Below are 25,731 nucleotides of genomic sequence, written 5' to 3'. Positions count from 1 at the left end.
CAGATGCAAGCCAAGGTATCTACTGTACTGTGTAGGCATTGTGGATATAGTGGAAGAAGAGTGAAAACCTGTAAAAGCCATGATAATGGCCTGAAAAAATTTTTGACTTCCCTCCTTTTTTGTAACTTCCAATTGTTTGACATAGGTCTCCCTTACCAGATTGTAAGTTCCATGAAGGCAAGGGTGGTATCTACCTTATTTACTGTTACAACCTGTGTTAACTAATAAGGTGCCTGCAGTTACGGGAGGTACCCAGTAACTATTTGATGGATCAGTGAACAGAATAAAAAAGACCTGGTCCAGTGACCATTCATCCCTAGATTCAAGTGAAGTATGCCCATCCTGCAGTTTTCTCTCTTTTTTTACTTCCTTCTCATGTTGTCTTATATAGTCTCCATGATTCATCAGTTATATTGCTGACAAAGTTAATTAATTCAGTTCCCTAACTTTCCACCACATATGTCTTTCTCACATGTAACCCTAGATGCCCCTATTTGTTTTCATTGCTCCTAGTCTAAGCTGTGAGTACTATGGAAAAAAAAAAAGTCTCACAGTAGAATTGACAGTCAATATTACAAGTATGATTTTGCTGAGCACCCAATGCTGCTTAACTCTCCATTTACCTAATTTAATGAATCTTCTTTCACAAATTTCTGCTCAACATGACAGCCTAACCCAATCTCCACTTCCTCCATATTAAAATTAAACTCTTATATTTAGATTTCTGCCTTAGTATTCTAATACAGTATTCTCAAAGGCCACAAATACACTACTAATTAATTCTATTACTAAAAGCTATTATCTGAAAGTTATTACCTCTAAGAAATTGTTCTTTTATAAATCTCAAGACTTGTGCATTAAAATGTACATAACAGGGATGAATTCCTTAGGTTTTCTTTATCTTTACAATACTATGATTCATGCAGAAAAAGGTAAATAGGTAACTGAATCTCCATCTCCCTTGACCTAAACTGATAATTTTGGATGACAGTTGAATTATGAAAACAATGAAATAGAGTTAACATTTTTTAATGCTTTCTTAGTTTAAGGCACTATACTTACTACTTTACAAACTATATCTTACTTAATTTTCAAAACAACTATCTGTGGGAAATACTGTCTCCATTTTACAGCTATGAAAACTGAAGTACCAATAAATTATTTAATTATCCAGAGTTTTATAACAAGGGGCACAGTCAGGACTTGAACCCAGGTGTGTTTGACCTATGTTCTCAACCATTATATAATATTTCCAAAAGTGTAATTCAGTTACAACTGGCATCAGAATTCCTTGGTAAATGGTTAAAAATACAAATTCCTGGGCTGCATCCAAGAACTACTAACAAAGAAGGTCAGAAATATGCATTTCCAGGCAATTCTTATGCACATAAAAATTAACTAAAAGCATTTTTCCTCAAGACTGATCACAAAAAAATCTGGTCAATATAAATAAAATTGACATTCTTTGTCAAAAAAAAAATTTCCCCCTGTGTTTAGCTCTATTTATTTCATTACATTTTTACAGGCTGTCTCAAGGAGCTTTTCTGCATTCCGTTCAGCTTAAAATTTTTTTAAAAAGTTTCTTGTCATTTTAAACATTTTTAAATGTACAATTCAGTGACATTAATTACATTCACAATGTTGTGCAACCATCACCACTATCTATTTCCAAAACTTTTCTATTACTACAAACAGAAACTGTATAACCATTAAGCAATAACTCTTCATGCTTCCCACCTCCAGCCTCTAGTAACCTTTAATCTCCTTTCTGTCTCTTTGAATTAGTCTATTCTAGATATTGCATACAACTGGAATCTTACAGTATTTGTCCTTATGTGTCTGGCTTATTTCACTTAGCATAATGCTTTCAAGATTCTTCAATGTTGTAGCATGTATCAGAACTTCCTTCCTTTTCATAAATAAATAATATTCCACTGCATGTACATACCACACTTTATCCATTCATTTGTTGATGAACATTTGGGTTGTTTCCTGTCTTTTGGTTATTGTGAATAATGATGGAATAAACATTGGTATATAAATATCTGAGTCACTGTTTTCAATTATTTTGGGCATATACCTAGGAGTGAAATTGCTTGGTCTTATGGTAATTATATGTTTAACTTTTTGAGAAAAGTGCCAGACTGTTTCCCACAGGAGCTACAATGTACAAGTGTTTTAATTTCTCTATATCCTTGCCAATATTTGTTATTTTCCATTTTTATTGTTTATTTAAATAGACATCCTCGTAGAGGTAAGGTGTAAGATGTAAGGTCTCACTGTGGTTTTGATTTGCATTCCTTTAATGACTAATGATATTTAATATATTTTCATGTGTTTATTGGCAATTTATATAACTTTTTTCAAGAAATATCTACTTAAGGCTGGGCGCGGTGGCTCATGCCTGTAATCCCAGCATTTTGGGAGGCCGAGGTGGGCAGACCACGAGGTTAGGAGATCGATACCACCCTGGCTAACATGGTGAAACCCCGTCTCTACTAAAAATACAAAAAAAAAAAAAAAAAAGTTAGCCGGGCATGGTGGCGGGTGCCTGTAGTCCCAGCTATTCGGGAGGCTGAGGCAGGAGAATGGTGTGAACCTGGGAGGCGGAGCTTGCAGTAAGCCAAGATCGCGCCACTGCACTCCAGCCTGGGCGACAGAGCGAGACTCCATCTCAAAAAAAAAAAAAAGAAATATCTACTCAAGTCTTTGCCTATATTTAAAATTGGATTGTCTTTTTTCTTGTTGAGTTTTGGAAGTTCTTGATCTACTCTGGACCTTAAACCCTTATTAGATATATAATTTGAAAATATTTTCTCCCATTCTGTGCTTTGCCTTTTCACTTTGATGGTGTACTTTGAAGCACAAAAGCTTTTACTTTTGATAAAGTCAAATTTATTTTTTCTTTTGTTCATTATGCTTTTGGTGTTTTTATATAAGAATCTATCTACAAATTCAAGGTCATGAAGATTTATCATTATGTTTTCCTCTAAGATAGTTATAAATGGTTTTAGCCCTTATATTTAGGTCACTGATCCATTTTGATTTAATTTTTATATATGCTGTGAGGTAGGGATCCAACTTCATTCTTTTTTATAAGGAAATCCTGTTTCCCAGCAACATTTATTGAAGAGACTATTCTTTCTCCATTAAATAAACTTGGCATCCTTGTTAAAAATCAACTAGCCATAGATGTATGCGTTTGTTTTGGACCCCCAATTCTATTCCATTGGTCTCTATGGCTACTGTTACACCAGTGCCATACTGTTTTGATTACTGTAGCTTTGTAGTATGTTTTGAAATCAGGAAATACGAGTCTTCCAACTTTGTCCTTTTTCAAGATTGTTTGGCTATTTAGGGTCTCCTGTAGTTTCATATGAATTTAAGGACAGGTTTTTCCATTTCTACAAAAAATGCTGTTTAATCATTCTGCAAAAGAAATACAGGAATTACAGTGAATCTGTAGATTGCTTTGGTTAGTAGCATTAACATCTTAACAATATTAAATCTTCTTGCCCATGAATACAGAATATCTTTCCTTTTATTTAATCTTCTTTAATTTCTTTCAAAAATGAATTGTAGTTTCTAGTGTACAAGTTTTTTACCTCTTTAGTTAAATTTATTCCTGTGTATTTTATCCTTTCAGATGCTACTGCAATGGATTGCTTCCTTAATTTCCTATTCAAATTCATTACAGGTATATGGAAACTGATTTTTGTGTGTTGATCTTATACCCTGAAACTTTTTTTGATTCTATTTATTAGCTCTAGTAGCTTCTTGTGCACTCTTGGGATTTTCTCTATAGAGAATCATCTTGTCTTCAAATAAAGATTGTTTTACTTTTTCCCTTCCAATTTAAATGCCTTTTATTTCTTTTTCTTATCTAATTGCTCTGGCTAGAATTTCCAATACAATGTTGAACACCAGTGGTGAAAGCAGGCGTCCTTGTTTTGCTCCTGATCTTTAGGGGAAAGCTTTCAGTGTTCCATATCTAAAATTTTAAACAGTTGAAAATAATTCTCTTTAAGATTGGCTTTCCTCTTAGCCTTTGCTCACCTACAGAATAGGCCTAATATGGAATATAGGCTTATATCTTCATCCTAAGATTCTGATAAACATTTTCAACTAACTTATCCCTAGAGACCATCATTTGAGCAGTCAAGAGGAACTTAGAATACTGACCAGTGGTTGTCACAATTAAATTGTATACATAATGCAAAACAAAACAACAAAAATTTTTTAAAAAACCAGTTCTGGCATAACTCACTACTATTAAAAAGATTTTATTTGGGTTAGTACAGAAATAACAAAAAATACACATCTAAAAAAGTTACTCTTCTGCCTATAAGAGAGAATGAGCTAGTGACTAAAAGTAAGTCCTAGGCTGGGCACAGCGGCTCATGCCTGTAATCCCAGCACTTTGGAAGGCCGAGGTGGGTGGATCACCTGAGGTCAGGAGTTCAAGACCAGCCTGGCCAACATGGTGAAACCCCGTCTCTACTAAAAATACAAAAACTAGCCGGGCATGGTGGTGGTGCACACCTATAATCCCAGCTATTTTGGAGGCTGAGGCAGAAGAATCACTTGAACCCAGGAGGTGGAGGTTGCAGTGAGCCAAGATCATGCCATTGCACTCCAGCGTGGGCAACAAGAGCGAAACTCTGTCTCAAAAAAAAAAAAGTCCTATGGGATCCTCGTGGTGACGGAACTGTTCTGTAACATGACTACAGTGGTAGATACAAGAATCTACACGTGATAAAATTGTACAGAACTAAATACACACACACAAATGAGTTCATTGCAAAACAGGAAATATGAATAAGATCAGTGGATTGAGTCAATGTCAATTTCCTGGTTGTGTTAGTGTACTATGGTTTTGTAAGATGTTATGTCGGGAAACTAGGAAAACAATACACATGATATCTCTGTTTTACTTCTCACAATGGCAAGTAAATCTACAATTATCTGAAAATAAAACTTACAGGACAGTCACCATTACTGCATTTTCATAGCAATGCCAGCTACAGCAGCAGCAAATTGCCATGAGGAAGAAAAGCCAATCGCAGTAAATTATATATATTCCTTGCAAAACATAAAGGATATGGAAGTTTACATAAAATATTAATGTGTAGGTGTTTTTTTACAAATGGGCTTTACTGACATGCCATTAACTACTTGTTTGGTGAAGAAAAAAACATTTTTAAACCTAGAACACGGAACTGTATTTTCCTGTTGAGAGGATTCTTACATTTAAAATTCTCCAAATTGATCAATAGGAATTGATTTCAGGACGTATTCATCAGTAAAAAAGGCAAAGTGAAAAGAGTACATATGGTGTGCCACCTTATCTGTATAAAAAAATAAGAAAAAATAAATGAAACTGCTTAATTTTATGGAAACAAACATAGGAAAGGTAAATAAGAAACTAATGAATTTGGTTACCCACAAGAAATAGGTAGAAGGAATGAGGGAGGGATTAACACTACTCTGAGTATCCTGTTTTGGCAATAGTTTTGACTTTTAGAACCATATTAATGGCTTATCTCATCTTAAAAACTCAAAAAGGATGAGAAAAAAGTAAAATTCACGAACAAGAAAACCTATTTCAAGTGAATACTTCTTCAAATGAAGAACTAATCCAAATAATTTTTGAAAACAGTAATTTGACTATATATCTTTAAAGACAAAAAACTGCAAACAAATCTTGAATGCTTTGCAGGTTTGTTTTTAGCAGTGCTGTGAGCATGGGAATTCTGCAAGTATTTTGTGTATGATGTAAGATTAAGCAAATGTGCAAATTTATTGCTGCTCTTAGGAGACAGAGATTTAGATTTGAGATGGGATAGAAATATGGAAAAGGGGAAGTCAAGGAAAAACCTTGTATCACTATGAACAGATGAATTTTTAAATGGCCAACCAGCAGAAGGTCAACTAATAAATATAGATATGATGGAGTTAGAAAATTATGACTATGGCAATCATTACAGTAATAACTGACTCAGGCAAGAATCATCAATGAATGTTAAAACTACTGGGTGAAACATGACAAAGTACCTCCCCACAAAGTATTTATTAATTACAAAGGGAAAATGATTACTTTTATAGTAGATAAAACTGCTGAACATCACTGTAATCAAATGATTAAAATTCATCAATAATAGGACAAAATATCTCTTGATGTAATTCAACATTCTTCTATATTTTTGCCCCAAAATACATAACATGAATAATGACAAAATATCAGGCAAACACAACTGAGGAATGATGTACAAAAAATAGTCTACACTATTTAAAAATATCACTGTCAGAGAAGACAATAAAAGGTTAAAAAAATTGTTCTAGATTGAAGGAAACCTTAAGAACAATTTCGTAATATGTAATCTTGGATTGAATCCTGCATCAAGAGAAAAATTGCAATAATGAACATTACTGGGAAAATTTGAATTTGGACTATACACTAGATAACAGTAATTATATCAATGTTAAATTTCCTGATTTTAATATTTTTACTATGGTTAAATAATATTATTCTTAGGAAATACACACTGAAGGATTTAGTGGTAAAAAAGGATGTCTGCAACTTCTCAAATATTCAGAAAAGTTTGAGTACCTGTGTATGTGTGTGCACATGTGTGACAGAGAGAATAAAAGTACATGTGACAAAATGTTAACAATTTGCGACTCTGGGGGAGTGTTCAGGAATTCTTTTTAATACTCTTGCAAATTTTCTGTAAATTTAAAATTATTTAAGAATCTAAAGTTTAAAAAATGTCTCTAAACTGTTAAAAGCTTACAAAGGGTATTTATAGATATTTTACCCGTGGGATTTTTTTCTTTTTTTTTCTTCGTAGGGTATTTTTCTGTCTCCCAGGCTAGAGTGCAATCTGCTGCGCTGGAGTGATCCTCCCATCTCAGCTTCCTCGGTAGCTGGGACTACAAGCCTGCACCACCCAGGCTTGCTAATTTAAAAAAAAAAAATTGTAGAGATGGGATCTCCCTATGTTGCTCAGGCTTGAACTCAAGTGATCTGCTTGACTTGACCTCCCAAAGTGCTGGGATTATAGGTGTGAGCCACCACGCCCAGCCCCAGTGGGAAATTTTGTTTGCAGTTCTTAAGCATCTTTTCTCCATGAACTCTACTTCATAAATTTTGTGTTTTTAAGGGTCTCAAGATTTTGGTTTGAATAAACAAAACTATGTATTTGTAAAAATGATTTGAGTCATGTTTCTATTCAAATTTGTATTTTTACTGCATTTAACATTTATTTTTTATTTATTTTAATTAAATTTTTTTTTTAAGATTGGAAACCATCAACTTGTATTGACACCAATTATGACTTTTCTCTGTAGCCTATAAGAGTGGACACAGTGGGCTGACCCAAGATGTTTTTATCTGTAAGAATGACTAACAATGATGTACACACTTCTAAATAGCCAACTACTTTTTCCTAAAATGCAGCTGAAAGGATTCACAATGGTAACAAATTAGTGTTACAGATAGATATTTTAATATGTATCTACTATCCATCGCCTTCCATGGAGCCATGGCATTGATCCAGGAGCTTTCACCTTTTATGTGAACTTTGGTACTGTCAAGACAGAGGCAATTTTGTTTACATTTACCCAGATATGTTTCATTCCTAAGAAAAGCCTCTTGGCAATATGTTTATTCAGTTCTGAGAAATGGTGACATTTTGGAAACTTCTCTCAGAAACAGCAGTCACACATGTGGAACACTGGATTAAACTACATATGATCACAACATACGGTTAGGACATCCTCCCCCGACCCTACACATTTCTAAAGGAAAACCCAATTTTAGAATTTTGTACTTGCCAAACTTAAAAAACCCAGTCACTTGAAAGTTAGCCAGCAGGGCATTGCCACCAACCCCAATAAAGCTGTAGGTTTCATCACGTGCACCAGACATATCTACAAGGCTAGTTTCAGTATTCCTCTTTTAAAGAATTTATTTTAAACCTATTATACCACACAGCATGTTTCAAACACTGACATATAACTCCCTAATAAGATAAAACAAAGGCGAAAAGTTTTATCTTATTAGAAACAAGATACACCATCACTTATAGTCTTCAAATATCATTGCACTTTAACTTTCATAATTTGACAAAGCATTCATGAAACAAGCTACAGACTAGTTTTAACAGACAAAAAATACCTTACCTGTAAGCAGACATGCCTGTCCTAAATTTTTTATTAGGTAAGAATTTTACAAACATTATTTATATTAGTGGTAATGGAGTATTGCGCCTTCTCCAAGCTGCAGGGTGAGAACCACCAAGAGTGTGGTGGAACTTATGGCCCTTCCAAGGCCACGGCTCTTTCGGCCTGCAGATGTCAGCCTCCACCTCCTGGGCTCAAATGATTCTCCAAACTCAGCCTCCTATGTAGCTGGGTCCACAGGTGCACACTACCATGCTCGGCTCATTTTTTTATTTTTTGTAGAGATGGGGTCTCATTTTGTTGCCCAGGCTGGTGTCTAACTCCTTAAGTGATCCTCCCTCCTTGACCTCCTAAAGTCCTGGGATTACAGGCCAGTGATGGATATTGACCATTCACTAGCTTTTGCAAATAAGAAAATTTATTTAGAAACTTGTTTTGTAGTAGTTTATAATCATTAACATTTAGTATTCTCATATCAGAAAACAGATTATTTGTTCTAACTGGCTAAGAATGTATTTAAAAAGCATCTTGCTTTCTAAATTATAGTTATTTTCTAGGGCTTTTTTTTTCTATTTTTGAGACAAGGTCTCGCTCTGTCACCCAGGCTAGAGTGCACTGGCATGATCACCACTCACTGCAGCCTCGACCTCCTGGGCCCCAGTGATCCTCCCACCTCAGCCTCTCGAGTAGTGGGACTACAGGCACACCACCACATCCAGCTTGCTTGCTTGCTGATTGATTGATTGATTGATTGATTGAATGTAGAGATGGAGTCTCGCTATGTTGCTCAGGCTGGCCTTGAACTCCTGGGCTCAAGCGATCCTCCTACCTTGGCTTCCCAAAATGCTGAGATTACAGGAATGAGCCACTGTATCTTCTAGTTTTATAGACTCTATTAGACATATCTATAGGTCATACTGGCCATCATAATACCACACTGTGTTCTAACAACTTATCTAATGGGTAGGGGCCAAGGATGTTGTTAAGCAACCTATAATGTATAGGACAGCCTCTACCAAAAAGAATTACCCAACCCAAATGTCAACAGTGCTGAGATTGAGAAACCCTGAAGTAATCTTACATACTGTATGAAACTTCTTTTATTGGTAAATGACTAAGGTAAACATATTTATCTTTTAAGACAAAAAGGGGGCACTTATTGGAGAGATACTAGAGTATCTCCCATAATCAAAGGGAAGCTGAGATTGAGCAAGGCTTAAGGAGCAACAGAAAGAAGCCAGAAGACAAACAGGACCCTGCCTAACTAATGCCTCTCTTCTCTCTGGCTACGGGCTTCTTTCTCTCTCACTGCAAACCAGTTCATCTATTAATACATGGTAAAAAACATGGCTGCCAGTACCATTTTTGCTTGAAGATCTCCATCTGAGAAGTAGTCTCTTTTCCTACTTCCCATTTTATAAATTCTGTGAAATAACTGACTGAATGTGTTTATGTCAGGTGCCTACCCCTGGACCAATCAACTGTCCAGGGTAGGGTCATGTAAGACTTTGGTAGTCTTTAAATAAAGAGCCACATTATTGGAATGGGGTAAAGAGTGATTTAAAGAATGTTAATCCCAGCAGGAAGAGATGCTGGGCAGACAAAATAAGATAGTACACCACACTGTCAGTTACTCTCATACAATGATTAAAAGAAGTCTGCAGCTGGGCACGGTGGCTCACACCTGTAATCCCAGCACTTTGGGAGGCCAAGGCAGGCGGGTCACAAAGTCAAGATGTGGAGACCATCCTGGCCAACATGGTGAAAGCCCGTCTCTACTAAAAATACAAAAAATTGGCCAGGCGTGGTGACTTACACCTGTAATCCCAGCACTTTGGGAGGCCGAGGCGGGCGGACCACCTGAGGTAGGGAGTTCAAGACCAGCCTGACCAACATGGAGAAACCCCATCTCTACTAAAAATACAAAAGTAGCCAGGCATGGTTGTGCATGCCTGTAATACCAGCTACTCAGGAGGCTTAGGCAGGAGAATTACCTGAACCCAGGAGGTAGTGGCTGCAGTGAGCAGAGATCGTGCCATTGCATTTCAGCCTGGGCAATAAGAGCAAAACTCTGTCTCTAAATAAATAAATAAATAAATAAATAAATAAGGTGGGCGTGGTGGTGCATGCTTGTAGTCCCAGCTACTCGGGAGCCTGAGGCAGGAGGATTGCTTGAATCAGGGAGGCAGACGTTGCAGTGAACCAAGATCGTGCCAGTGCAGTCCAGCCTGGCAACAGAGTGAGACTCTGTCTGAGAAAAAAAAAAAAAAAAAAAAAAAAAAGTCTGCCCGACAAAAAGCTTTGTGAGCTTAAGCTGTTATTTTACCTCTCTAAATGTCAGTTTCTTCACCTTTGTTAGGGCAATAACATTATCTACCTCACTGGGTTGTTAAGAGGATTAAATGTGATAATATATGCCTAAGACTTGGCAAATATTCAATAATTACTAGCTATTATTACCCATGTTTACTTACTATGCTTTGTAAATCCTTAAGATGAAGATATCTCCTTTACTCATACCTATTTGACCATAAATTATTATTATTATTATTATTATTTGAGACAGAGTCTTGCTCTTATTGCCCAGACTGGAGTGCAATGGCACGATCTCGGCTCACCACAACCTCTGCCTCCCAGGTTCAAGCAATTCTCCTGCCTCAGCCTCCCGAGTAGCTGGGATTACAGGCATGTGCACCACGCCCAGCTAATTTTTGTATTTTTACTAGAGAAGGGGGTTTCTCCAAGTTGGTCAGGCTGGTCTCGAACTCCCGACCTCAGGTGATCCGCCCGCCTCAGCCTCCCAAAGTGCTGGGATTACAGGCGTGACCCACCATGCCTGGCCCAAAATTATGGTTTAACCCCATGAACACTTACGGGCATATCTAAAGATACAAATGTCCTATAGAATACAGTTTGGAAAATGTCCCAGACAAGGCCATGCAGTCCAAAAGTTAAAAATCTACTTAATCATATAACATGTTTGAAAAAATTGCTGGTGTTGTTCAAGACTGTTGGGAACAAGCCCCCCAAAATCTGGCCATAAACTGGCCCTAAACTGGCCATAAACAAAATCTCTGCAGCACTGTGACATGTTCATGATGGCTGTAACGCCCACGCTGTAAGGTTGTGGGTTTACCGGAATGAAGGCAAGGAACACCTGGCCCGCCCAGGGCAGAAAACCACTTAAAGGCATTCTCAAGCCACAAACAATAGCATGAGCGATCTATGCCTTAAGGACATGCTCCTGCTGCAGTTAACTAGCCCAACCTATTCCTTTAATTCCTTTAATTCAGCCCATCCCATAAGGGATACTTTTAGTTAATTTAATATCTATAGAAACAATGCTAATGACTGGATTGCTGTTAATAAATACGTGGGTAAATCTCTGTTCAGGGCTCTCAGCTCTGAAGGCTGTGAGACCTCTGATTTCCCACTTCACACCTCTATATTTCTGTGTGTGTGTCTTTAATTCCTCCAGCGCTGCTGGGTTAGGGTCTCCCCGACCGAGCTGGTCTTGGCACAAGACTTCATTTACATGAGAGTTTGGGAGTCTATTAGTATAGAAATAAAAGAAGAGACAAGGGTACACATAAGTGTACAGCTCATTCAACTGCAGTTAGCACCCAGATCACGAAACAGAACACTGACAACATCCCAGAAACTAAGAATAACTACTAACTTTTAGCAGTATTGATTAGTTTTGGTTATTTTTGTACTTCATACAAATGGAATCATACACTATGAAACCTTTTGTGCCTAGTTTTTTCCGCATTCAACATTATGTTTGTGATATTCAGCCATTGTTGTTAGCTATAGATAATTTTCACTGTAGTCCATCAGATAAATACCATAATTTGTTTATCCATTTGACTGTTGATGGACATCTGGATATTTTCAAATTTGAGGCAACTAGGAATTAGGCTGCAATGATCATTATGGTATTTGTCTTTGGGTAAATATATGCATACACTTCTGTTGGGTATATACCCTGAAGTGGAATTTCTGTGCCATAAGGTATGCGTATATCCTGGTTTAGATGTTGCCAAACAGTTTCCCAAAGTGGTTTTCATCTACTTATACTCCCACCAGCAGTTTATTTGAGTTCCAGTTGTTCCACATCCTCACTTCAGAAGATCTACCCAGTATTTTCCTTCTTTTCTATTTTCAGCATTCTAGTGAGGATGTAGTGGTGCTTCATGGAGGTTTTAATTTGCATTTTCCCAGATGACACTTTCCAGTTGAGTACCTTATCATATGTTTGCTGGTTTACATGAAAATCTGCTCTTGTGAAGTGCCAATTAAAGTCTTTTGCCCATTTTTCTATTGGATTGTCTTGCAAATCTTTTCGCACTGGGCTGTACTTTCACACCCTAAAAAGTTTCTTTTTATAAAAAGGACTTTTAAAGCATTTAATTTATCCATTTTTTTCCTTTTATTGTTGGCATTTTGCCTAATCCAAGGTCCAGTCCTCTAAAAGTTTTTTTTTTTTTTTTTGAGACGGAGTCTCGCTCTGTTGCCCAGGCTGGAGTGCAGTGGTGGCGTGATCTCGGCTCACTGCAAGTTCACGCCATTCTTCTGCCTCAGCCTCCCAAGTAGCTGGGACTACAGGTGCCCGCCACCATACCTGGTTATTTTTTTGTATTTTTAATAGATACAGGGTTTCATTGTGTTAGCCAGGATGGTCTCAATCTCTTGACCTCGTGATCTGCCCACCTCAGCCTCCCAAAGTGCTGGGATTACACACATAAGCCATCGTGCCCAGCCCCTAAAAGTTGTATTCTTTTACCTTTCATATTCAGACTTCCAATCCACTTGGAATTGATTTTTGTGCATGGTGTGAGGGTAAGGGTCCAGATAAAATTTTTCCCATACTGATAACAAATAACAGTGCTATCTTTTGTAGAGAAAAGGATATATACAACTAATTCAGCTAAATGAAGCTATCTGTTAAAACTTCTTACTCCCTTAATTCTAATTCTTAGATTGTGGAATATCTTTAAATAACTCTTTTTTTTTTTGGAGACAGAGTCTCACTCTGTCACCCAGGCTAGAGTGCAGTGGCACCATCTCAGCTCACTGCAAGCTCCGCCTCCTGGGTTCAAGCGATTCTTCTGCCTCAGCCTCCTGAGTAGCTGGGACTACAGGTGCAAGCCACCATGCCTGGCTAATTTTTGTATTTTTAGTAGGGATGGGGTGTCACCATATTGGCCAGGCTGGTCTCGAACTCCTAGACCTCGTCATCCACCCGCCTCGGCCTCCCAAAGTGAATAACTTTTTTTTTTTTTTTTAATCTGAACAGACTGACTTTCAGAAGAGGCTGTCCTGAGAAAACTATTGATATCAATAAAGTTCTCATAATAAAATGGCATTTCCATTATTTTTCGGTTTGTCCTAAGGCTGATTAGTATTCATTAATTCCTTATGCTTCAACATCTCATGGTAAGTTTCTAAATTTGTATTGTGTAGGACCAAACACTGAATCTACAGTGACTCCATCAAGGTACTGAAGCTACAGGAATTATTCTAGAAGCAGATGCCTTGCTTCCTCTCTGGTATCTCTCCTAGCTATGATATTTTTGCAAAGAAAAAAAAAAAGAATATTGCCAAAACAAAACATAAAATGTTATGATCATTTAAAACTGATCCACAAAAGTGAAATGTTGTTTATTGATTGATTCACTGATTGATTGAGATGAGGTCTCACCCGGTCGCTTAGGCTGGAGAGTAGTGACATTATCACAGCTCACTGCAGCCTCAACCTCCTGTGCTCAAGTGATCCTCCCACCTCAGCCTCCCAAGTAGCTGGGTTCACAGGTGTGCACAACCACACCCACCTAATTTAAAAAAAATTTTTGTAGAGACAGGGTCTGGCCATGTTGCCCAGGCTGGTCTCAAACTCCTGGGCTCAAGCAAACTGCTTGCCTCAGCTTCCCAAAGTGCTAGGATTACAGGCATGAACCACCGTGCCTGGCAATATTCCATTCAATTTGAGATTTAAAAAATCCAAGTCTTCAGGCTGAGGCAAGAGGATCGCTTTAGCCCAGGAGTGCAAGTTCAGCCTGGGCAACATGGCAAGAAAACATCTCTACAAAGAAGTAAAAGAATTAGCCAGGGGTAGTAACATACCTGTACTTCTAGCTACTCAGGAGGCTGAGGTGGGAGGATAACTTGAGTCCAGGAGGTTAAGGTTATAGTGGGCTATGATTGTGCCACTGCACTCCAGCCTGGGTGACAGAGCATGATTCTGTTTCTTAAGAAAAAAAAAAATCCAAGTCTTTATGCAATGGTTTTAAAAAATAAAAGAAATCTAAACAAATGGAATAAATAACCTATTACTAAAGATAAAAATGGCTTTATTAGCTAGAACTGAGTTATTTTAATGAATGAAAAAAAAAATCAGAAATGCATCCTGGCCAGGTGCGGTGGCTCATGCCTGTAATCCCAGCACTTTAGGAGGCTGAGGCAGGTAGATCACCTGAGGACAGGAGTTCGAGACTAGTCTGGCCAAGAAGGCAGAACCCAGTCTCTACTAACAATATAAAAATTAGCCATGCATAGTAATGGGCGCCCGTAATCCCAGCTACTAGGGAGGCTGACGCAGGAGAACAGCTTGAGCCCAGGAGGCGGAGGTTGCAGTGAGACGAGATTGCATCATTGCATTCCAGCCTGGGTGACATAGCAAGACACTGTCTCAAAAAAAAAAAAAAAAAAAAGAAATGCATCTTTTTTTTTTTTTAAGAGATGGTCTCACTGTGTTACCCAGGCTGGTGTGCAGTGGCTATTTACAGGAGGGATCACAGTGTACTACAGCCCTGAACTCCTGGTCTCAAGCAATCTTCTTTCCTCAGTCTCCTCATAATACTTTTTTTTTTTTTTTTTTTTTGAGACACAGTCTTGCTCTGTCACACAGGCTGTAATACAGTGGCACGATATCAATTCACTGCAACCTCCCCATCCCGGGTTCAAGTGATTCTCCTGCCTCGGCCTCCTGTGTAGCTGGGACCATAGGCGCCCGCCACCACGCCCAGCTAATTTTTGTATTTTTAGTAGACAATAATGGGCACCCGGCCCATTATTTTTATATGTTGTAAAATGTCTCAGCTCATACTTAAATTCACTAATTATAACACCAATTCATGGAGTGATATACTTAAATAACAGAGATCTTTAGAAACAAATATGGAGAGAAATTAATAAATTAAATAAACATAGGCAAATTCCTATGTGACTCATAACAATGGTTCTTGCTCTTCCCTTGCTCCTTGAAGCCCACTGCCATGGGAGCTATTGTTTTAAAAGTCTGAGCTCTAAATAAATTGATGGGTTTACAAGAAGAAAGAAGGAAAGACACTATTAAGTTTAAGTGGAGCTGATTCAGGGAGAAAAACACGAGGCTTGATTATCTGGTATCACTTTTGTCCAAAAACATTTCCTCCTTTGCTGCCTATTTACATTTTATATAACTGCATCAGAAATTAATTTGGTTTAGCAGGCACCTGCTTTCAAATACAAGATTATCTGTGATTTATAAATTTTTACTTGCTACTTGCTTTCACTGTATATCCTTTTGTATAATTTGAACTTTTTCTTGTGTACATATATTTCCTATGTTAAAAAACATTAAATAGGTTAAACAAAAAAGAATACTTTCCTGTTAATATCTAGTTTGAGATCAGTTCACTGAGGAAACGAAAGCTTCGATTAGGAGTAGGAAGAAATAATTTACAACAAAAATATTTGTGGGGCAGAAAAGACTGAAACACGCAAATATTTGGAGCTGGAGGAGCAGCATGTCGAGGGAAAACAGCTACTAAAAGCAAATAGAGGACAGATGTAGGAGATGCTAAACAATGAGGCTTCTTTGAAAAACTCTTCTCTTTGTCCCTAAAGTATTTTAAATGGCACTCAGTTTCCACATCTTTTAATCTGGACTACTACCAAAACTATAGTTCAGCTATATTATGAAATAAATAGATCTGTACCCTGACTTGGGGCTGTAGCCACAGATTATAACACTATTTGCATGGAAAATGCATTCTGAGTTCCATGTAAATGACTCCAAAAACATTTGTAAACATAACCCATTTCTAAATTGAGGAAGGTATATTAACTTACAGCATAAGATCATAAGCTCCCAGGCTGCATGCAGTATCTCACACCTGTAATCCCAGCACTTTGGGAGGCCTGGGCAAGTGGATCGCTTGAGCCCAGGGGTTCGATACTAGCCTGGGTAACATGGCGAAACTCCGTCTCTGCAAAAATACACAAAAATTAGTACGGCGTGGTGGCGTGGACCTGTAGTCTCAGCTACGCAGGAGGCTGAGGTGGGAGGATTGCTTGAACCCAGGAGGTTGAGGCTGCACTGAATGGCAATCACACCATTGTGCTCCAGGCTGGGCAACAGAGTGAGACTCTGTCTCAGGGAAAAAAAAAAAAAAAAAAAGATCATAAGCTCCCAATGGGGAGAAACTTCATTTTCCTTATCTTTACTCTTCAGTGTCCATTGGTGTGGTACATAGAAGATACAATGAAATGGTAAATGAGCTAAACATATGCACTACTTTGAAAATTTAACCCCTGTTCTGCTTAATTCAATCCTTCCAGGAAGAAGATACAAATACAGCTGTCCCTCAATATCTGTGGAGAATTGGTTCCAGGACTCCTACAGATACCAAAATCCATGGAGGCTCAAGTCTCCTATATAAAATGGTGTATTTGCATATAACCTATGCATATCCTCCCATATACTTTAATCATCTCTAGATTACTTATAATACCTAACACAATGTAAATGCTATATAAATAGTTGTTATACTATATTGGTTTAGGAAATAATGACAAGAAAAAAAAGTTTGTATATGTTCAGTACAGATGCAACCATTCATTTTTTTCTCAAAATATTATCAATCTGTCATTGGTTGAATCCACAAATGTGTAATACACAGATATGGAGAGCCATCTGTATTCTTCCCAGGCTTTTCCTACGTAGACAGTAGCTTTCTGCAGATAATGTCTTCATTCAAAGGAACCACCAGCAGGACAATATGAAAATGATTGGTTGCTGGCATGTAGGCCTTCCAGGTTCCTCTAGATCTCTCACTCTGCTGGCTTCACTGTTTCTAGCTCCATCCTGAACCAGCTATTTGTTAAGACACTTTGTTCCTAAACCACGCATTACTTCTCCATCCATGTAAATCTGAAATAAGTGTCTTCCTCAGTTTTGCCCTGAGCTGGTCTATTATGCATAGGCTGGGAGAACTGGGCTCAATGAGTATTAAAATTAAGGCATCATATATAACCATTACAGAATATCACAAACCACATCACAACTAAGGTATTATACTTACTTAAGAAAGAATATTTCAGGTCAGGTATAAACTATTACTTTCTACAAGTAAATGCTTTTAAATGGTCACTTTAACAAATATGAACGTCTTTCTGCAAGATACACATATATAATTTCAAAAATAACAAACTTACTCATCATTGTCTTTTGTTGTAGATTCTTTGCTTTCAGTTAAACTGGGATGATTCAATTTTTTTCTCTTTTCTATATATGTGTAATAAAGAAAAGGACATAAAGTTAAAGGAGAAATCATCAAATTTTAAATAGAATTTAGATTGTCAAATTTTATATAGAAAGTAAACAGGTGGACAAATGGAAGGGAGGTGGGAAAAGAAAAAGTATCCTATTTTGTTTTTTTTCATTTCCCATTTTCCTAATTTCTTATTCATGATACCATATAAGAAAAAATAATCTTTTGAATAAAATTTCCACTGAAGGTTGGTATATTAAAGAGAAATCCAATATGATTCTATAATTAGGTTAAAATGCATTAGTAAACTTTATTAGATAAAGGATACTTTCATCAAATATTTTAATCAATGATATCATATAAAGGCTTCCAGTTTGCATTATTCCACCTTTATTTTTTTTCTCAAGTTAACAACAAGGGATTGGTGATACCGATACTCAGATAATAGTTAAGTTCCTCGTAACATCATTGTAAAATAAATTTGATTTTAGAGGTAAAAGTACCTTTTAATGTTATTTTTAAACTGACATAATATTTATAGTGTATAACATGTTCTGAAATATGTATATATTGTGAAATGGCTAAATCAAACTAGTTAACATATCTATTACCTTACATGCTTATAATTTTTTGTGGTATGAACACTGAAAGTCTACTCTCTCAGCAATTTTCAAGTATATAATATATTGTTATTAATTACAGTCAATTATACAATAATTGAACTTGTTCCTCCTGTCTAGCTGAAATTTTTTATCGTTTGGCCAACATGTTCCCAATCACTCGGCCCTCCCGACCAGCAGACCCTGGTAATCACCATTCTATTTTCTGTTCTATAATTTTGACTTTTTTAGATCCCACTTATAAGTGAGATCGTGTGGTATTTGCCTTTCTGTGCCTGGCTTACTTCCCTTAACATAATATCCTCCAGGTTCATTCATGTTGTCCCAAGTGGCAGGATTTCCTCTTTTTAAAGGTTAAGAGCATTCCATTGAGTATATATACCATCTTTTCTTTATCCATTCATCTGTTCATGGGCACTTAGGTTGATTCAGTATCTTAGCTATTGTGAATAATGGTGCAATGAACATGGGAGTCCAGATATTTCTCTGACATACTGATTTAATATCCTTTGAATATATACTCAGTAGTGGGATTGCTGGGTCATATGGTAGTTTTATTTAAATTTTTTGAGGACCTGAATCTTAAATGCTTATTTATTTAGTAAATCCTTGGAAAGATCTAAGTATATCACTCATTATTTATTTAAGATAACAATAAAATAAATAAATGGTTACATTCCATTTAAAATGCCATGTAGTTATCCAAGGTCATGGCTTATCTAAACTTTTACAAGTTTCATAAATTGACAGATGCACACGTGAAGACATAGGATGTAACTAAGTCATAATCCTTCATATGCCCACTGGGTTGAAATGTAAGTTTGTTTGATTTTATAGCTCTAGTAGAACATAATGTTTGTACTTATCAATGGTCAAGTAGATAATTGTTTTATGAGCTATTTAGTTGTTTGTTCTAGAGTACTTTATACTACCATATACACTATGTACTTTAAACACATTTGATATATAATTAGCAAGTATTTGAGGACACATATTAGTACAGTTAAGATTTTCAGTGTCTTAAATATACTGGCTTTTGATGTTTATTGAATGAATGAACAAGCAAATGAATGAATAACCCAAACTGTTTACCACTAATGAAAAACAGCCAAACGAAACTCAATTTCATTGAGTCCACTGGTTCAGAAATTGATTAATAATAATTCCTCTCATTGTTACTTTGGACCTATGTCTTCCTCAAAAACAAAAACAAAAAAAAACTATTCACAATTAAATTGTTACCCCAAAATAGTCTCTAATGGCAAAAGGAGAAAAAACTCACAGAAATTTTGTTAAAGCACTAGTTATTTCTCTTGTTTATGAACTATGCCTTATTTGACAGGTCTTTATCCTTAAGTTCCAAACAGAATAAATTAATATGGTTAAAAATTTAGTAAAGAATGTAAGGGGAAAAGAATAACAATATATTATGATTTTAGAGAGTTTTGGAGTAATAAATTAAAATCTGTCTCTAAAAAAAAGCTGAAAATGAATGTTTTGTGGAAAACCACAAATGAAAACCCAAATTGTACCTTAAACCTTTATTTCAGAAAATCTTTGCCTAAAGGTCAATACTAGTTTCCTGAATTCTGTACTATGCTGTTTGCATTCAGTAAGCCTCCAAAATTAAGTATTAAAATTACTTTGCTCCTTTAACTTGTAATTCATTTTCACATTTCAGCACTAATAGCAAAAAATGTTAGGCAATAAATAGTAAAGAATGTTATTTGAATTTTCACTAGGTATTCAATGCCTTTCTAAATATTTTTATTATAAGAGAACTAGTCAAACATCTCACCCTGTAAAAATGTGGATCAATAGTATTAACCTCAGTCTTCTCATGGAAGGACTTACGATTTTAAATAATTTTCAGCTGTTAAATATGAAGAGTTTTAATATTTCTAAGAGTAATACTTAGATCAGTTACTAGACTGTTGAGTAATACAATATATTGAGTAGTAAATGTAGTAAATGAGTTTTCCAATTACTTAATAATTACTTTCCTTTATTTCATTCCATTCTATTAAAAAAAGTAAGCGCAATGAACATATACAAAAGGACTGTAGAGTCTATATGGTATTTTTCTTGTGAGATTATATGTAAAAGTGAACAAACACTTGCGTATTTGACTCTTTTCAAGTGCAGTTTCACAAAACATTTGGTGATAAATGTACCATCACTGAATCTGAACTACATTCATAATTGTATTTGCGCTTTCTGGTAAGGCTCCAGGGAGATCTTTCCCTAACAAATGAAGATAGCTTTCAACAAATTGTTAATACTTGGAAGCACAATCAATAGTGATGGCAATGGCTAACACATGGTATTAATTAGGGCCAGGCATTGCTTTAAATATGTTACATACGATATCTAATTAACTTGCACAACTCTGACATAGTCACTCTTTGTTCCCATTTTACAGATGAGAAAATAGAAGTACAGAATGGTTACAAACTTATCCCAGCCCATAAAGTTAGTGAGTGAGGATTGAAACCCAGACATTTAGCTGAAGACTGTGCTCTTAACTAAGATGTGATGCTTATTAATAGATTAATGTAGGCTGGGCGTGGTGGCTCATGCCTGTAATCCTAGCACTTTGGGAGGTTGAGGCGGGTGGATTGCCTGAGCTCAGGAGTTCCAGACCAGCCTGGTCAACACGGTGAAACCCTGTCTGTACTAAAATACAAAAAATTACCCGGGCCTGGCGGTGTGTGCCTGTAATCCCAGCTACTTGGGAGGCTGAGACAGGAGAATCGCTTGAACCTGGGAGGCAGAGGTTGCAGTGAGCCGAGATCATGCTACTGCACTCCAGCCTGGGTGGCAAAATGACTTCATCTCAAAAAAAAAAAAAAAAAAAAAAAGATTAATGTAAAGTCCAAACAGGTTTAGGCTGGTATCATGCTGCTTCTAGGTACCCATACTTTATAGTTGATAAATATTATAGGCAATCATTTTGGTCTCAAACCAAAAGTTAAGAGTTGGGAAAACCTTGATCCACTGAGGTTCAAGTGATTTGTTCAAGGTGGTCAAACAAAAGTTAGTAACTTCTTTCTAAAAAGGTTACTTGCATGTAGATCAAGTTGAGGCCTGTAGGCAAAGAGGTGAGTGAGATACTGATACAGTCCTGCTATTCTTTTAATAAACCAATTAATATTAATAGAGTGGAGGGTAAATAACCTCTTCAGAGGATCAACTCACAAAAAATAACAATGTTAATGGTTTTTTTTTTTTTTTTTTTGAGACAGAGTCTCACTTTGCCAGCCCAGCCTGGAGAGCAGTGGTTCGATCTCTGCTCACTGCAACCTCCACTTCCCGGGTTCAAGTGATTGTCTTGCCTCAGCCTTCCGAGTAGCTGGGACTACAGGCATGCACCACCACGCCTGGCTAATTTTTGTATTTTTAGTAGAGACTGGGTTTTGCCATGTTGGCCAGGCTAATCTCAAACTCCTGACCTCAGGTGATCTGCCCGCCTCAGCCCCCCTAAGTGCTGGGATTACAGGCGTGAGCCACTGCGCCCAGCTGAATGGTTCTTTTTCACTCAAAATGAAAATACCTTTATTAAGCCCCATAGATAGAAATGTAATAATATTCTTAAAGTATTACTTACATTATTGAATAGAAGGTTATTGCTGAGAAAATTGAAATCACTTTTTAATCTACTAAAACAGTAATATTTGGGAAGCAGTAACAAAAATACAGGTTTTTACATCTTTCATTCAGATTACTTTGTGTTGACTGGGTACTTGACAGTCTGATAACTGATTTAAGTGTTATTCTTAGAAATACTAAAACTTGTCATATTTAAAAGCTGAAAAGTATTTAAAAGCATAAGCCCTTCCATGAAAAGATTGAGATCAATATTATTGATCTACATTTTACAGGGTAAGATATTTGACTAGTTCTTTCACAATAATAAAAATGTTTAGCATTTGGCCCACACCTCAGATTGCTCATCACAGGTTTAAGGAGATAGTATATTAGTTTATCAGCTCTTTTACATATTGTTTGTTCCTTATGCTACTTGAAAAAAAATCAGTCTTGCCAGAGGGCTAACATTTCATTAGACTTTTCTAAGAACCAGCTTTTGATTTGTTGCTTTTCTTTATTATTGCCCTGTTTTCAACTTATAATTTATCTTCATATCATTATTTCCTTTCTACTTTGGGGGGTTCATTATGTTGTTCCTTTTCAGTCATTCTGAGTTGAATGCTTGACTCAATAGTTTTCAATCATTCTTCCTTTTTAAATACAGTCATGAGCAGTATAACAACATTTTGGTCAGTGACACACCACATATATGACAGTGGTCTCATAAGATTATAAACACCATATTTCTACTGTACCTTTTCTACTCAGATATGTTTAAATACACCAATACCATTATGTTTTGATTGCCTGTGGTATTCAGTAGTCCACTGTATAGGTTTGCAGCCTAGGAACAAAAGGCTATACGATATAGCATAAATGTGTAGTAGGCTATGCCATCTAGGTTTGTGTAAGTACAATCTATGATGTTCATACAATGACAAAATCACCAAACAATGCCTTTCTCAGAAGGTATCTCCATTGTTAAGTGACACAGGACTGTATATGCATTTGTAAGTACAGTTGGCCCTCTGTATTAGTGGATTCCACATCTGTGGATTCAACCAACCATGGATCAAAAATACTTTGTTTAAAAAAAGGATGGTTGCATCTGTACTGAACATATACAGACTTTTCCTTGTCATAATTCCCTAAACAATACAGTATAACAACTATTTCCATAGCACTTACATTGTATTAGGTATATAAGTAATCCTGAGATAACTTAAAGTATATAGGAGGGTGTATTGGTTATATGCAAATACTATACTATTTTCTACAAGGGACTTGAGAGTCTGTGGATCTTAGAAACTGAGTGGGATCCAGTAACCAATTCCCCAGATAGGAAGGGACAACTATATAAAGCTTCCACCAAGAACTGCTTTAGTATAATGTAGGCACAAATTTTTCCTCTAAGTGCTGACATGTTTTCATTATCATTCAATTTTAAATATTTTATACTTTCCATTATAATTTTTCTGATCAATGAATTATTTAGAAGTTTCTTGGTTTCCAAACATACAGGTTTGGAGGGCTGCCTTTTCATTATTGATTCCTAATTGTATGAAATTTTAGAGAGTGTGAGCTGTATGACTGTAATTTTTAGTACAGTGAGACTTCCTCTGTAACTCCAAGCTGGTTACATTTTTGTGAACGTTCTATGTGTGCTTTATTATATGTTGGGTATTATATCTTTTTGACCACAGCTCATTAGATAAGCTTGCTAATTGTGTACAACTTGTCTATATCCTTCCTTTTTAACCGCTTCATCAGTTTCTGAAAGAGGTAGTTTAAAATCTCCTACAATGATTGTGGATTTATCAGTTTCTCCCTTGTTATCCTGTCATATTTCATCATGTTTTGTTTGAGTTTTTTAGATGCACATATGGCTCAGGATCCTTTTATTTTTGTAGTGGTGAATCTTTCTCTTATCTCTTATGTAAAGAGACTCATTATTTTCAATAAATCCTTTTAGGCATAAAGTCTATTTCGGCCTTTCTATTTTTGTATCAACTACTAGCTTTTTAAAAAAAGCTAGTATTTGCTTTGTTTTCTTTTTCTATTCCTTCAGATTTAATTCTGTCTTTTCTTAAAGTCTCATTAACAATGCTATTAATGAAAATGGCTAGAATATCTATGGAACATATACTATTAATATATGTCAAGTACCATTCTAAGTGCTTTCTGTGTATTAATTCATTTAATCCTCACAATTCTGAGGTAGGAATTACTATCTTCCCCATTTTACAGGCAAGAAAACAAAAAATACAATGAAGAAGTCAACTGATAGGCATCTCATCATCTGCCTGAAAATACGAGGACTTTAAAACATTGTCTAAAACATGGTAACTCTTATCTGTTGCCTCCTTATCTTCCATGATAGTTTTTCACCCGCCCTCCAATTGTTTGACTTTTTTTTTTCACCCGCCATCCAATTGTTTTTAACCCGCCCTCCAATTTTTTTTCACCCGCCCTCCAATTGTTTGACTTTTGCTTTATAGTCAGCAAAACTTGTAATTAGATTAACATGTTTGCTAATTCACTTTTTCATCATTGCTTTTTGCAATTCCACTCCTTTATCTGAGGTTCACTTTACTTCTTAGAGAAGTAACTTGTTTTGTAGTTATTTTACAAGAATCTGTGAGTGGCAAACTCTCTGAGACTTTGTCTGAAAATATCTTTATTTCATCCTCACTTTCTGGATAAAAACTCAACTGTGATTCTTAATTGATGCTATTACTGCATTTTCTGCTGGAGACTACTGATATAGATAAGTTTATCAGTCTGTTACTCTCTTGTAGGTACTATCTTTTCTCTGGTTGCCCTTAAAATTTGTCTTTGATGTTCTACATACAGTTTTATCATGATATAACTAGATGTGGATCTGTTTTACTTTACCCTGCCCAGGCTTAGCATGCTACTCTAATTTGCAAATTCTTATCTTTCCTTAATTATGAAAAACTGACAGTCCTTATATCTTAGAATACTGCCTATGGCCCATTCTCTGTATTTCCTCCTTGTAGAACTCCAATTTGGCAGATGTTGGAGAGTCTTATTCTGCCTATCATTTCACTTTATTGTTTCATCACATTCTCCTTTTATCTCTCTGTACTGTTATATTGTTATAGTCTGAGTGATTTTTACAGATCTATTGTCCAGTTAACAAGTACTCTCTTTGACTATGCAAATTTGTTGTTTATTCTTCTACTTACATTATTAAATAACAAGTCCGAAGTGTTCATCAGAGGAATGGGGAAAAATGTACTCTTTCTTCTTTTCTAAAATGCATACAACTGACCCTTGAGCAACTCCAGGGTTAGGAGTGCCAACCCCCCATGTAGTCAAAAATCCAAGTATAACTCTTGACTCCCCAAAAACTTAACTACCAATAGCCTACTGTAGACCAGATGCCACAAAGTCAATTAATACATATTTCGTATGTTATATGTATTATATTGTGTATTCTTACAATAAAGCAAGAGAAAAAAGTTATTAAGAAAATCATAAGGAAGATAAAATATTTACAGTATTGTAAAGTATTAATACCATAAGTTTGTCATCTGTTTACAAGATGAACTGTCAGAAATGGTGAGGAACTACAGCTGCAGACCTTAATCTACGGTACACATCAAGTAATTCATCTTTTTCTTGTAATGTCATGATTTTTCTCTGCTCATTGGGAGCACTTCCAGCATCACTAGTGGCACTTTATGTGAGTTTCATGGTGTTAGTCAAGGTTTCCAGCATAGCCCTAAACATGATGAAAAACATACGAGAACCATGAGATCACTTTTTACTGCAATACA

The 25,731-nt window shown here is 36.2% G+C and overlaps 1 protein-coding gene across 5 annotated transcripts in view; it reads right to left on the bottom strand.

Annotated features, from left to right (window-relative positions):
- The window catches only part of ITGB3BP (integrin subunit beta 3 binding protein), an 83,468-nt gene that overhangs the window by 19,211 nt on the left and 38,526 nt on the right, over window positions 1-25,731 (bottom strand). For all 5 annotated transcript variants that reach the window (XM_054484417.2, XM_054484426.2, XM_063654754.1 and 2 more), the window contains exon 4: window positions 17,665-17,734. In XM_054484417.2, the coding sequence (XP_054340392.1) occupies window positions 17,665-17,734 (70 nt within the window). The remainder of the gene's footprint in view (window positions 1-17,664; window positions 17,735-25,731) is intronic.

The sequence above is a fragment of the Pongo pygmaeus genome, chromosome 1 (genome assembly GCF_028885625.2).
Source record: "Pongo pygmaeus isolate AG05252 chromosome 1, NHGRI_mPonPyg2-v2.0_pri, whole genome shotgun sequence".
Classification (NCBI taxonomy): Eukaryota; Metazoa; Chordata; class Mammalia; order Primates; family Hominidae; genus Pongo; species Pongo pygmaeus.
The sequence above is the reverse complement of the archived record's forward strand: the minus strand, read 5'-3'. Positions and strand labels throughout refer to the sequence as shown.